Here is a 15,249-nt window from a genome sequence, read left to right as displayed (position 1 = left end):
CGTGGCACCAACTCTCCTTTTCAGAAGTATCTGCGTGACTCATAAGTTTCATTTTCAGAGGCACATGTCACACTACACACTGCCGAGCTCTCAAACATGGTCCAGAGGCTGAACCAGCCAGCTCTGAGCAGAGAACGCATCAAAGTAGGGGAGGCAAGATAGCCCTGGCCAACAGGCAATGATGTTCTGAGGAACATGCGAGACAGACAGACCGGGGATTCTGAGAAGCCTGTGGGGAGTACAGAATGAAAGGAAGCCACGAATCACAGCTCACCCCCACCCTGGTGAATGCCAAGGCAACTGGCCACTACCAGGACAAGAAAGCACGCGATGGAACTTCCCGTTAGAGAGCTCAACAGCTATGCTAGGCTTTCAGGGAACAGCAGTCAATGACAGATGTGTGGTTGTCCGGGTCATGCAGAACCCCAATACTAACTGATCATAAACAAGAGAAAAGAAGTTTTCCCCCGAGGATTAAATTTAATAATATCTAGTAGGTATACAATCAAATTGCAATGGCTTCTCTGCTATACGTTCTGATGCAATAAATCAGCCTTTGTGCAAAGGCCTGGCCTTTCACCTGTGTTGCAAGCAGACTCCTACTCCATGCTTCCAGAGACTGCCATCGATTGGACGATTATTGAAAGCAGATGGAAGAGATAAATATTAGCATTTGTGGAACAGACTGGGACGGATGAAGAGGATGGCAAGCTGAAATAAAGAACAAGGGAGGGGAAGGGCTTTAAAGGCGGGAGGCAGGAGGGCAGGGGCCCAAACAGAGAGGGACAGACGCACGGACAGTAGGCAGCCTGTAGCAGAGTCACTTGAGGATGTGCGATGGGACAGAGACATGCTGCCATGTTCAGTAATTGGGGAAGAGGGGGTGTCACACGCTCTCTGACTTCCCGCAGAGATGAAACGCTGATGAGTCAACTTTTATCACTTCAGCAAAGGCCAAAGGTTTATCCTGCACTACTGCTCCTGCCTGCTTGCTTTGATTCCCAGCAGGACCAGCAAAAACAGGCTGATAGGAAACCTGCTTGCCCCCAAACTACTTAATTTACTTTGTATTACAAAATTAATAATTTGTTTTTAACGTTCCCTCACAAAGTACTATGCTGTAAAAGTGGTGTTTCCCAATCTGGTCCCCGGGGACCCACAGATGGTCCTCATTTTTTGCTCCCACCCTGCTTCCTGTCAGACAGTCCACATTTTTGCTCCCTCCCAGCTGGGAGGCAGCAAAAGCATGGTCTGTCTGCAGATCCCCAAAGAACAGATTGTCCTTTACATCACTGTTGCTCATTCACACTGACATATTCAAAAGGGACATTTCCTACTGAAATATCCACAGTGCTCATTTATATGGACAAGCATTTTCTACCACTTACTTCCAAGACCTCAGCTAGACCATGACCTCACACCTAAGCTAAGCTAACAGCAGTACTCAAAAGACAAGGCTGGAAAGATGTTGGCGAAATCAGCTAGAGCTTGCTGTTCATTAGACTGTGGAGTCCCTCAGAAAGCTCTGCAGCAATGCTTACTTTCATCCAGCACCTTCGGGGAGGAGAGAGCTGTTCCCTGAATGTGTTACATCCCCCAGTGAAGCCTGTGGGGTGCACAGTGGGAAGCGGGTGGATGACAGCATGCGTGTCAGAAGACGAGTGTGCTAATCACCAACTTTTCAGAGCTGCCATAAGTGTCTGTGTCCATCACTTGGTGAGACCAGGCCATGAGGGAGGCTCCACTACAGGCCTGAATATAGGCCTGACACCTCAATGCAGCCATCCAGCATGGTGTTAAAGGCCAACATGAGTCACTCACACCCAGATAGAAGGTGAGCAATCAAAGTCACAAAAGAGGTGAGCTACACATACAACTTAGGGAGATGTTTGAGGTTGGTAGGGTTTCAAGTTAAACCTGGCATAGACCACAACTTGCTCTGAGCATGACATAAAAACTTGAATGCCTGTCTGCAGTTAGAGAGCCATCTCCATGGGGGGGGGGGGTGGCTTATTAGTGAGAATGGGTTCCAAAAACGGTTCGACTTGAATTGTGCGGAAATGCTTTGAGATTTGCAAAATCCATTTTGAACCATTTGACTAACTTGCTAACTTTGCACACAAACAGGTGGCAACACAGCCAACTTTCACAAGTGCTCACTTATTTGGCAAAGCAATTAATGTTCATTTGTACTCTACAATTTCAAAACTTTAGTATAAAAACCCTTAACATACCTTAAGTGTAATATATTAATGTTACAAGCAGTGATTGTCAGGATAAAATTGCTGGATTGCTACATATATTTCCAATTTGGTTGGTTTGCAAACAAAAATCAAGATCTATATCATGATCATGATTCTAACCAAAAATATCCCAATACACCATTTTGGCCATATCACCCACCCCAAATTTGAATTCTGCCAAAAAATTATGTGCGGTCATTACGCTGAGAGCAGTGGCTGCGGCTTGCCAACAGAACCTTTACAATTCCTGCTGACATTGCAGTTAAAGTGAATTTCCATGGTAACTTGAAACTTCTGGGTTCAGTTAGACCACAACAAACTGCAACACACCACTTCCTGCATAAATGGGACACATTGTCTACAAATCTACGAACGTTAGCTAGGTGCTAACAAACATGAGCTGGGTGCAAAACACGAAATAGAAAGATATACATTCAACATTCTCAATGAAAAGGTAGTGAATAGTTCCCATTCAAGCTATGACATGATAGTACCAGCGAGTACAAACACTGCCTCCTGTTCACAAGGCTATGTTATAATCACCATACCAACTAACAAGTGTGTTAATTTAGAAACTAGGGGGGGGAATGTTTTGCTCAAACAAATCAATTTATTTTGAGGAACTGAAATGCGTCAGCGTTCCAATAAATGGGTGAGACATTTTAAAAGGGACTCAAGTTGCAAGTCTCAAGAAATAACACTTTAATTAGAGGGGGAAAACTTAAATCTGCCAAAAGAATGTCCTGCTTAGCCAAGCACCTGTTTGCATGTGAAAGATGCAAACCGTAAGCTTAATCAATCACCACAATAACACTGCACATGCATGGGGGGGGGGGGGGGGTGGGGGTCACTAAAATAATCCTGCAAGGGAACCAATTCATTAACAGTAATAAGCAAATTTTACCCCCAAATCCAGCACCACAGTTATTAGATGTTAAAATGACTGTTAATCACATTCAATGTAATATTTTATTTCTTGCTTATTACACGGCTCTCTGGAATGCTTGATTCTGATTGGTCAGTTGAGACATTTGCAGGTTCGTTCTTTTCAAATAATGACCGCTCCAAAGTAATAACGCATAGCCGGTACTACTTGTATGTTTAAAATCCCTCCGCGCCAACAAAGATTACCGTTTAAAAATGTTAATCTAAAACAAATATGCCAATAAAATGTTTCAAATTCATATTCATGTCCAGTTTTTTTCCTTATGTGGCAAGTAGCCGTGTAATAAGCGGGATAATGTACAGGCAGCCGGTAGTTATCGCGAAATAACCCCCTTCAGTGTGATACAAGACCCTCCGCTTCGCGTCGGGTCCTGATCACACTGTCGGGGCTTATTTCTGCGATAACTACCGGCTGCCTGTACATTATCCCTTACTTAACACCTGGCACCATCAATACCTAAGTGAAGGCTGTTCATTAAAACATAAAAACCCTCTATAGCATCTTCCTGTTAAAACATAACAATTGACTTATAAACCATTTCACACTAAAGCATAACAAATCTTTCAGTTTAAGAGCAGCTGCTTTCGTGCAGCTTATCAGCACATTTAATGTTACTATACAGCACTCATCCCTATTACTGTAATATTGTTTTATTTCCCTCTCCCCTCAGTTAATTTAAAGTAAATGCAACTTTAACTCCAGAGCTTTCAGAAAAAAAAAAATCTGGAACTGAATAGACAAATCTATTTTTAAACGACCCAAACAGAAATCAGGTATACATGCTATAATGGACAGTAGTTGTTCCACCATTACCTAACATGACACAGGTTACTGATTTAGAAAACAGGGTTGGTGCAGTGATGCATGGCACCCAGCCCAACTAATTTCTGAAATTGAGAATGTTTCAGAGGCAATTTATGAGTAACATTTAACTAAGAATGTTTCCCCCAGAAAACAACTGACTGACAAACAGCGATAATTCAATGCAGTTACAGGGTCTCATAATTGCCTAGAAATGTTTGTGGTAAGGCTGTAACGTTAAAAGTATTCATTGTGTACCGTTCAGTACTTCATTTTCGGTTTGCTATAAACAATAAAACGAATGAATACATTTATTGATATGGGGGGAACTACATTCACAAGCTGATGATTACCAAGAAAAACATTATGTTAATTGCAGCTGTGGGTTGGTTACAGTCAGTCATAATCGGGGATTCCTAATAAATTACACCAGCATGGAAGAGAGTAGTTGATAAGACAAAGACTGTTAGCTCTGTCATACCAAAACACATCAAACATGCCAACTCATTACCAACATCATCTGAGTAGGTGTACAACTAGAGCAAGGCAGAAACAGCCTCTGCAAATTAGTAACCCCACGGCAATTTAAAATATTTTTGCCAGGAAATTCAGACCATGCCAAGAAAAAAAACAAAAAACATTGGGCTGTTTATTGCTACAGATATGAGACCATACTCGATAGTAGACAACATGGGATTTATAATGGAATTTAGCGCATCATGAGTTAAATATGTAAAAACTAAAATTATTATAAAATGTGTAAACAAGCGTCTCAGTTATTCAGAAACATCAGCATATGTATTCCCTATGGTTTACAACTGTTCCTAAATTGTTTGCAGTTTTAATAATAATTTCAAAAATTGTTGTCCCTGCTGTACCAGAGTTCTACCAAGCCATGAACACAAAACCAAGGTTTGTACCAAACCACAGACCCCAAGATAATTTAACTTGTTAAATCACTTTGATGAACCATCCCCACAACAAAGCTAAATATTTCTGGCACACAGAAAGACTAGATTACCAAAGCAACTTTCTATTGTAAAACTATGAAAAGAACAAAGTTCTGCCCCTTTATCAATCATTTAAAGCCTTATTTCCAGATGCTAATAATATTGTCTTCATAACAGAGACCCATAATTCATAACAACCCCACAATAAAGTTCTGTCAACCAGGATTTATGCATGAATAACAGTAGTATATTAATGCAATTAAAAGATATAATGCTAAGAGCTGGAACTAATTGTTCTCAAAATAGGGGAGTCTTGCAGTGCTCTGGCTTGGAAAGCAACACCAACAAAGCACATCCCAACCTCTAGATGGACAAGTGAAAGCAGCAAAGTGATTGTGTGCTTAAATGTCACTGAGCAAGCCCTTCATTTCTTTGGCAGCTACAGATCACAAGCTTAGGGTAACAACTGTCACACATTTCCAGCCACTACATTCCAGCAAAGGCTTCCCAGAAAAATCTAACACATCTGCAGATTTTTGCACACAGGTGCCACCAACACACTCTTGTTGCTTATAAAGCTGTAGGGAAGGTAAGATGCATATTGCTGGAGCACAGAAGCAGATTCACTACCCTTCTATGACATTAATAGTTCCAGCATGAAATGTAAGAATTATCCTTACACATGGACAAAGTTGGCCTAATGTAATGCTGGGTGCCTCAATGTGCTCAAGATTACTGAAGCATTCCAACATGCTCATGGACTACTGAAGGGGGTAGGAAATGGGACAGCAAATGCAGATATTTGTTGGGAGAATGTATCTCTAACAACTCACCGATCACAATCAAGGAGTTCCCACAACATTCTCCATAACTGGGTCCAGAGAGATATGGAGCAATAAAGCAACTTCATATAATCCTCTGAGCAAATGTGTCACACTCAACCTTAGAACCTGTGTTCTGTATTAAAACCACAAATACAGCTTTTAAGAGCTGCAGGTTTAAGTGCTAATATTGGACAGGATTTTAGGGTTCAGGGACTTCAGATTATAGAACCAATGCCATAATTCGACATCAGTGGCTCTCCTTATGGTCTACGGTGGAGATCACATTCAATAAAAATAGGGTACATTTATAAGAACCTCGCCTTCATGAGTGAATAACAGAAGGAGACTAAAACCACAAACGGGAAATGGGAAACAGGGAGGAAAGCAACTGCAAACAGCAGAGGCCCCAGGGTCACAGCTGGACAGTGGAAACGGTGCCTTTTAATCTGGGATCAGATTTAAATTGCCTCCCCCAAGAGTTCGATCAAGGTCATGACTGCAATTTAAAGTGCAGTATCTATGCTGAGGTAACAAAGCAGCGTGGGCTCAAAGCAGACAGGTCGCTGTGACAGCCACTGAGTTGGCACTTTTGTTCATTCTCCCCATTGGCCTGTTTGGAAGAGGAAAATAGCTCAGGCCCAGGAGGATTAGGCAGAGAGGAAACAGATAGGGGCTTAGGCTTAGAGTAAATGGACAGGGACAGGGCACAGGCTGGTGAACACCAATAAAACAGCATGAAGCAATTTCAAGCTACAGTTCATATAGCTTGCAACCCAATCTCCCAAAGCGTTGCACATGCAATGATCCTGATACTGCGGTCTGATGAATCGTTCTCAGCAGTGGCAACAAAAACTCTGATATTGTGGTGTTTCAAGATCAAAGCACAGATTTTCACTCAAAATCCAAGAGGTAAGACATTAGAACACTTTTGTAAATTGTCAATAATTACCTCGATGTAATTAGAGGACTGAGCACTGCAGAAATCCAAACATGCTTATAGTTCACTGTAAACCCTCTATAGCATCTTCCTGTTAAAATATATTCCAATTGTGCTTTTAGCTGGCTGTGGAGGAAAGCATGCAACTTGGGGATCATGTGCTGAGGGCACAGGGACGTGAAAAACTGGACATACTGTAGCAAAGCAAGACCAGGAGGCAGTACAAGCCTGTTCAAAGGCGTGTCTTATCTCCCTCATTAAGGGCAATTTTCTTCCACAGGCAGACTCCTGGGGAAAGGGGGGGGGGGGGGCACGGGGAGCATATACCTCCCACCTTTTAAAAACCTTTATACTTAAATTGAAGTCTCTAATCCAGCATATGCAGGTCACAGATCAAGGCCACACTGAGCGACAATTACACAAAAACATTTTTTTTAAAAGTATCCAGAATGTAAGCCATCCTGTACAGTGGCATTCAATACAAACCAGCAGATCAGGACAACTGTCACAGCTAGGGGCCTATACTTGTTAACAAGTTCTTTATGTTCTATTATCATCATTCACAAAATCATTTAAAATTAATACTAGCAAATCCTGCAACACAATTGTGTACCCTACGGGACCCATAAAATGGTACTAGGTCTAATATATATTAAGCAGACAGGAACATCCTCACAGGGACGTGCAGCAAAACTCCAGTGCACTCACGGGCAGCGAGGCACCACTGTCTGCAGGGCAAAGAAAAAGCAGCACTGCTGACAGTGAGTTCTGACATCAGCCTGTGGAGGTTCCGCCCCTAGTCACTGTCCACTCATCAGCAACTCACATCCCATTTCTCTCTCACAGGGACAGGTTTACATCTGCAGCGCCCACGTGTACACAGTCCAGCACTTGTGACTCCTGTGACTTCCAGCATCACTATAAATACCATATTACTGTATCATGATGGAATACAACTAAATCTAATTGCTGTATACCTGCGTGTTCCATATAATGCACAGCAGTTGCAATGACTTGAACGCAAAGTACATACAGACCTTCTATTGGTGACGATTTCAATCTGTTACAGAGGCCTTGGACGTCACTGTAAGATTCCTGCAATTTATGGAGCGCCTCTGCCCCACGCAGTTCCATGAGGGAGCGTAGCTCCTTGAGAGAGCATCCAAAGTCCCCATCATGGTTGGCTTCATGATTTTTCACCCCACTGTATGAGTTCTTCGCCATGTCTCCTCCACTGCGCTCTTAGCTACGGTGGGAAAAGGGCGTCCCAAACGACCACGACGTTCCTCAGCGACAACACCGAGTATTTCCCATAAACTGCACAGATCCCTCAGATGTGCAAGAAGTCAGGAACCAGGAGGCAGACTCTGGACCAGTCAAAAGCCATCTTCAGCATACCACATGCCTACTGTTCCATAGTGACAGATGTGCTCCAAGAGTCCAGAGGATTCTGCTTGCGAAGATCTACAAGACAAGAAAAGAACAAGGTTAACACGGGCCACATTTAGCAGAAAAAAGGTCCCGATACAACAATTGAGATGCGCAAAACCAAACACTGACCTGAGATAGCATACTGACAGTTGGTAATAAAAGAGCTTTAAAGGTCAGACACTCCAGGACATGTGCGATGATTTTACACTATGTTTATACAGAACTGCATTCATATGGCTTCTTGTCAGTTGTAACAGTCATTTCCTGGTTAGTTCAGACTATACCAGTTGTTCTGGTTAAGCAAACCAGCTAGTAAAAATAGATAAGCATTGAGAAGTCATTACACAAATGTTACAGCCAGGCAGGTGCTGAAACAGGAGTGTGACAGTCAAAGAGGAAGGCATTCAGCTAAAGATCCACACTCACGTATGCAAATACAAACACAGGAGGTACAGGAAACTATTAAACACACATTGGTCTGGATAAAGCTGATCTCTGCCTATAAACAAGAGGCTGGAAAAACAAGAACAAATTATCTTGGATAAGGTACATTTTTGGAGCCCCAAAACATCCAACAGGAGAGAATGGCAACAGAGATATCAGTTGTACGGGTTACACTGAAGCCAAGTGTTGCTTTAAAAAGCATTCTTGCCAAAGGCCACTTCAAGGGAAAAAGTTCATTAAAACGATCAGCAAAGGAAAGCTTCTAATTCAAGTGCAACAACATGTAGCATAACTAATAAGCATGGCGAATGCTCACGCCCCCCCCCCCCCCCCCCTCACCCTGGACACATGGGCTACCCAGAATGAAAACCACAAATCCCCTGTCAGAGCCTTGAGCCACTTGGTGCCTCTGCTCCTGTTTCCACACTGAATGAGTACAGTACAACAGCTGTCATACTGTTCAAGGACAAATCTGCTTGATGAATTTCTTGGAATCACGACCCAGGAATGTACCATACCCCCAAGATGGCACAGAGGGATATTCCTGCGCAAAGCACTTATAATGCACTGACGGCTATCGTAAACTGCAACAAGTTCACTTGGCAACCAGCGCCACATGCCTCAAGTATGCGTTCAGTTGCACGGCCCATAATTCCCACCTGAAAATAAAAGTGAGGGGGGAGCAGAGCTCAGAGTGGCAGCTCACTGGACTCTCTCCAGGACTAAACCACTGCAAGGAGTGCTCACGCATGCTACTGTCACAGCCATACAAAGTTTGCAGGATGCCTCAATTTCACAGTATACCACCTGGGGGGTCAATTTCACATATAAATGCATAAAGCCCTCGCACTGACCAGTGGCAGTTGTTCCCAAGTCTGCAAAGCACAACCTTACACCATTACTCTACACAGGAGCTGATGTCAGCGGCATGCTGCTTCAGCTGATTGTGTAAATCACAGTTGCACTCTCCTCATTCAACTTTTTCCTCTCAAATTTTGTCCTTAGGTCAGACATCTGCAAATACCAACATTAAACCCGACCTCAGGCTGACCCTGAAGTATTATGCAAACAAATGAATTTAGCTACATCAAATAACACATTTATCCTTTAAAATGTAGCATTTAGCCCTTCTAAGAATTAGATTAGTGAAGTAATCTAAGGCAAGTACTTTGCTCAAGGGTACAGCAAGGCCCTATGGTTTCCATCCATCCATTTTCCCCAATTGACCTTAGCATGGTGTTTGGACTGTGGGGGGGAACCTGGAGTACTGGGAGGAAACCCCATGACACAGGGAGAGCATGCAAGCTCCACACACATGGAGCCATGGCGAAGACTCAAACTCTGGTCCAAGAGGTGTGAGGCAACAGTGCTAACCACTGCGCCACTACAAGGAGGGAGATGGGGGGGGAGGGGTTGAAATCGTCACACACACATTTAGTGAGAATTAACACGGAATAGGAGACAGTTGCAGTTAGGTAAAATCAGACAAAGAGAAATTTCAGGGGTCCCTTTCATTTCAGAAGTTTAATTTCATATATTTATTTCTTTTTATATTTATCGAACTTTTTCAATTATCTATATACAGTATTTTGATTTGATTTGTTAAAACATACACCCATACACACATGAAAGAAAGGCATGCTCTAGGGAAGAGATGTCAAACTCCAGTCCTAGAGAGCCAGAGCCCTGTGTAGCTGAGTTCTTTCCCTGTTCCACCACAAATGATTCAGCTCAAGGAGTTGAATCAGGTGTGTTAAATGAGGTGAAACCCAAAAATGTGGAGGGCTCCAGCCCTCCAGGACTGGAGTTTGACACCTCTGCTCTAGGGCCTAAGAAAACCTCCTGAAACAAACAGCACTCTGACACTGTCTAGCAGTAGGCTCAGAATCAGATACATTTAGCATTTTTAGTGACCATTTTCTGTTCAGTCAGTCAAACAGAAAGCATCTGTTCAGCAAGCTAATGACACCGCTACGAACTGTTCAAGTTCCTACTTCTGCACATCCCAATCGCTACGCTAAGACATTGTCTTCAGACTTGAAGACACTGCAATACTAGCCCCATGCAAGCCTCACAGTCAGATTGGACCAGTCATGCCAGCCAGGCACACTCGAGTAAACCCTCTTTTTCACAGGGTCCACACGGCCGAGCAGCTTTGTGCCCCACACAGAGTCACTGCCGGTATACAGAGCACACAGAGTTTCAGGCTGCAGAGCAGGTCACATGTTGTAAGGCTGGAAGGTCAGTGTCTGCGGGCACACAGCTGGCAAGGGCACAAACAAGCACAGTCTGACACTGTGGCAGTGCCATTACTGCAGAAAATGACACGTACTCTGATTTAGCAAGGTACATCTCGGAAAGCTAGGTCCATTCAGTTCAAGGGATCCAGGTTTGAGCACTGCCTTGATAGCCTTCATATTCAGAACAAGTCAGATCTCTCATCACTCCACAGGGACAGCATACCTACAGGGGTGTGGGCAGAAGTAACCAAAAAGTGATCTTCTCTGAGGAAGCTACATGGCAACAAAGCCTTCAGCCTCCAGAATGGAAGGAAGTAGGCGGCTGGCGTTGCAACATCTTTCCCAGGCATTTTAGCCAATGGACACAGGTACAACAAATACAGCAGTATTTATTATAAAACTTACTGTGCTTTGCGTATTAATGTATGCAATATATATCATACCAGAACTAATTCCTTGTACATAGCTGTACTTGGCAAAATAAATCTGATTCTGAATAACAACCAACAGTCACTTTACTATACACAAACTCAACCTGCACAGAGGAATCTGGAATCACCTTCTAAACTTAACTGGCAACCCAAAACACATACACCACCTCCAAAGCAAAGCCTGCAGGCTACTCGCCATGGAGCATACCATATCAAATCTGTAACACCCCCCCCAACACATCCAAATCACAAGAACGAAAGGAAACCCTCCTGCTGGCTGTCAACAGTACCCCCCATCGTTGCCAAGGCTGGGTGCGAGCCACAGGACCAGGACAGCAGATCCAGGGGTCCCTCTTTACTAGTGCAGGCCAGGGGGCTATTTTTAGCTAACCACATGCAACCCCCCACCATCCACAGAGAGGTACAAAGTGGGAACATGGTGACCCAGCTGACAGCACCACTTCAGAGCACTGGGGACACAGGGCCTGGGCTCACAGGGGCTTCCCAGTACTGAGAAGGATTTGCGGAGCACAGAACCAGGCAGGTGGGGTTAGTCCAATCCTCAGCCTTCCACTCGAGTTTCTACAGTTCCAACCACACTGCCGCAGCAATCTTTAAGGTAAGTTCCCTTTTACAGCCCCCCTGTGACGACAAATGTTTTATGTACTTTGTGGGCTGTAAATGTAAAATGTTAATATGATACAGCACCATGGTCAGTTTTCCCAGGACTCTGTGACATCAGAAAATACCAGACAAGCCTCCAGCAACATGCAGCTCCTTTTTATGTATAAACACAGAGCACATTTCCAAGCATGCGCATACCTTTGATGGAGTCACTTTGAATACGAGGCCGCTTTGTGTCCCTTGTCACACAGCAAAGTGACGTGCAACTGCCTGCGGGCCCCACTCCCCTGCCAGGCGAGACCGACCTCGTGCAAGAGCCAGTGCCAATTGTGTGACCCCAGTGCCGCCGGCACACCCCTCCCCCATTCGCAGCTGACTACATGCTCACACTTCCTACCAGGGTCCGTCCATTAACCCAAAGACACAGACGGGCTTCCCCAAGCAAGTCTGGGGGCTGGGCAAAAACATAGGGCTAGTTTTAGAGCGGCTAGCAACAAAGTTCACATCCTAAAAACGCCAGTTAGCAGCAAGGTGGCTCTGCCACGTTACTGGAGCTGTAAAGCTCAGACATCTGTCAGCAGCAGAGTAACTTCTAGAGAAACTGCTGGTTCATTAAGACAAAGTCTGCCTGCTCAGGTTTGCCTGTTCCTCAGCAGGCTGGGCTCGAAGGGGATGGTGCCACACTAAATATCTTTAACAGCATCTTCTGTTATAGTTTAGCAGGAAGAGTCAGCAGAGAGCTGAAAACATGACATTTCAGTGAACTGAGAAACCAGCACACAGACTGGTTCCAGAAAAACAGAACCACTCACAGGACACAATACCAAGGAACACTGAGTTTTATAATGAATACTGACGCTATAATGAACAGTTTACACCACTTTGCCACGACTGCCCATTTTATGTATTCTTTAAATGCCTTCTGCAACACAATGGTAGTTTCTACTTTTCTGTCACCTGTCATAATTTAACTCTGCATGCTCCATCGCAGGATAGTACACAATTTGAAACAAACCCAGAAGTTGCTACCTCAACCCCCTAATATCACCTTGACAATTATGAATCAGTGCTTTGGTGCTACATTAACAGGCATGTTAAACTGCTGAATGCATTTTCTCAAAGCCACTTCATTCCTGCAAAAACTGTGGCCAATGACACACAGCTGACATGCCAAAACATTTCAGGAGGGCCCTACATTCAAGGGTGTCCAATGCGCCTGGTTAAAAAGGCTGCACTGGGATCTTCTGGCCCTTACATCTGTGAGCCCATCTATTTTGTGCATTCCATAGGATCATTAGCCCAGGCTTTAGTCTCCATCCTTTTATTGCATCCTCATACAATGAAGTTTCATGACAAGTAAACAGATACATTGTTAAAAGGCATTTAATAGTTCAGGCAACTATTTTTAGCTTGCAATGATAGTCTATGTGGCTGAATGTCACCTCAGCTTAATGCTACACAAAGGCTCCATTACCTCTTCTGTAAAATATACTCTGTCCCCCAAGTCAGAGCCTCAATTACTGAGTTTCCAGATGAAGCAACTCAAAATTAGATATTTCTGTCTTATACTTATTTACTCAGAATAGAAATGTGACTTTTATAGACACATTCAGTTTTTATTCATATACTTCACTGACAACAGCCCAATGCAAATCAGTGCTGTGAAGGAGCATCTCTTAATCACAGAATTTCTTGCAGCCATATTAAACTGACTTGATAAAAAAAAAAAATCTGCTTACAAACCCAGGCGTCAGACTGCAGAAAATACTAAAAATATACTATATTCACCAAGGTGAGTGAAGTAGCGTTTTGGGAATATAATTTTAAAAAATCTATACAAATTGTCATGAAATTTCACCTGCTTTTAAGAACACATAACAGTTTATCATAATGTGTGTAACCCACAGGTTAGACAGACACCGATCATAGGAAAAATCCAAAGACCAAGTTGAAAGAAATCCGGCAACAAATCTGTAATGTATATACAACAGTAAATAAACCCACCGTGGTCATACTACGATAAAGTATAATGCAATACATCTAAGTGCAAAAAGCAAACAATCACAGTTAAATCAGCACTATAACTAGCCCAGGGCTGTATTAACATCTCAAAATTTAATTTGAACCAATATATTTTCTAGTAGCTCCACCAGCACACTATCACTAAGACTAGTTACCAGGGCTCTAAAATCATTACAGATAAGGCAGTTTAGCCAAACTGCAAATAAATAAAAGAAGCACAAGAGCAAAGGGACTACCTGAAAATGGCCAGGAAAATGTTTCCCAACAACATTCCATCAGCATACCACTGAACAATTCAAAGTACTCTGTTACAATGTCATGCAATTACACCAACAATTCAATGTCAGTGTACACGAGGTGGGTGCACAGTAACAGCCAGGGCCAAGATTACATGCATCAGCGCTTCACAGTTGTGAAAGCATTCAAGATTATTTTTATAATTTTATTTATTTATTTATTTATTTATATATATATATATCTCAAACCAGCATTAGTGCATGCTTTTGAGCAATGAGAGCAACAGCACAATTAGTTCTAGTTCAAAGGCCACAGAATCTTATTTTACATGCAGTCAAAGGTTTCTTTATTTGATGGGTCAGGTAAATCATTAAACAATTACCGTTTCAAACAGCCCCATTCAGTGATATTGAAAACAGACTACAGCAGTGCAAACAGAACTAAGGGAAAACAGATTATCTTGTATATCCCCATCAGCTGTTGGCTCAGGTATTCACAAGATCCATCCACGGGCCGTATTACTAAATTTTTCTTTGTTGAAAGCATTACCTAAGGGTATACATGAAGTTATTTCTGGGCCCTTAAGGAAACATAAAATGTCAAATCCTTTCTACAAAGAGCTGACATTTCAACAGCAGAGAGACAAGGCATTGAGCTCCAGTCTGTAGTCTTGCAACTAATGTCTCCAGTAGGTAAAATGTGGAAATTAGTCCATTAGCAGTAAAAACGTTTCGTAGCCAACTTTAAAACAGATGGGGGCTTTTAAATGAACAGCTCATCTTCTAATGGTTTTAACAAATGTAATACATATCAAGTCGTGTCCATTATAGGAACCGCTATAGCCTAAAACGTACTTTAGTTCTTATTTAGTAAATTTCGTTACATGATGTCGTGTTAAGATGCCAATGCAAAACTTTATCCAATAAATGGCTAATACTGCGCTTTATGGCAACTATGTGGAGAGTGCTTGTACAGGACAACTGTAGAAAAACAACCATATCGGCCGATTCCTATCCGGGGCACCGGTTGTTAAAGGGCACGTTTATCATCTTCCTCTATTTTTAAAGTTGGTGCCATGGTTTTATTCCCGATATCCAATAATTCCGCGGGAAGAAAGCC

The 15,249-nt window shown here is 42.9% G+C and overlaps 1 protein-coding gene across 7 annotated transcripts in view; it reads right to left on the bottom strand.

The window, feature by feature from the left end:
- The window catches only part of atp2b1a (ATPase plasma membrane Ca2+ transporting 1a), a 35,991-nt gene that overhangs the window by 18,728 nt on the left and 2,014 nt on the right, over positions 1–15,249 (bottom strand). For 5 of the 7 annotated variants that reach the window (XM_023831126.2, XM_023831125.2, XM_023831124.2 and 2 more), the window contains one exon: positions 7,739–8,165. In XM_023831126.2, the coding sequence (XP_023686894.1) occupies positions 7,739–7,925 (187 nt within the window). In that variant the 5' untranslated portion in view covers positions 7,926–8,165. Of the gene's footprint in view, positions 1–7,738; positions 8,166–8,261; positions 8,281–15,249 lie in introns of those variants that run through there. The other 2 variants (XM_023831128.1, XM_072709294.1) reach the window with 2 other exon arrangements.

The sequence above is a fragment of the Paramormyrops kingsleyae genome, chromosome 1 (genome assembly GCF_048594095.1).
Source record: "Paramormyrops kingsleyae isolate MSU_618 chromosome 1, PKINGS_0.4, whole genome shotgun sequence".
Classification (NCBI taxonomy): Eukaryota; Metazoa; Chordata; class Actinopteri; order Osteoglossiformes; family Mormyridae; genus Paramormyrops; species Paramormyrops kingsleyae.
This window is presented reverse-complemented; position numbering and strand designations above follow the sequence as displayed.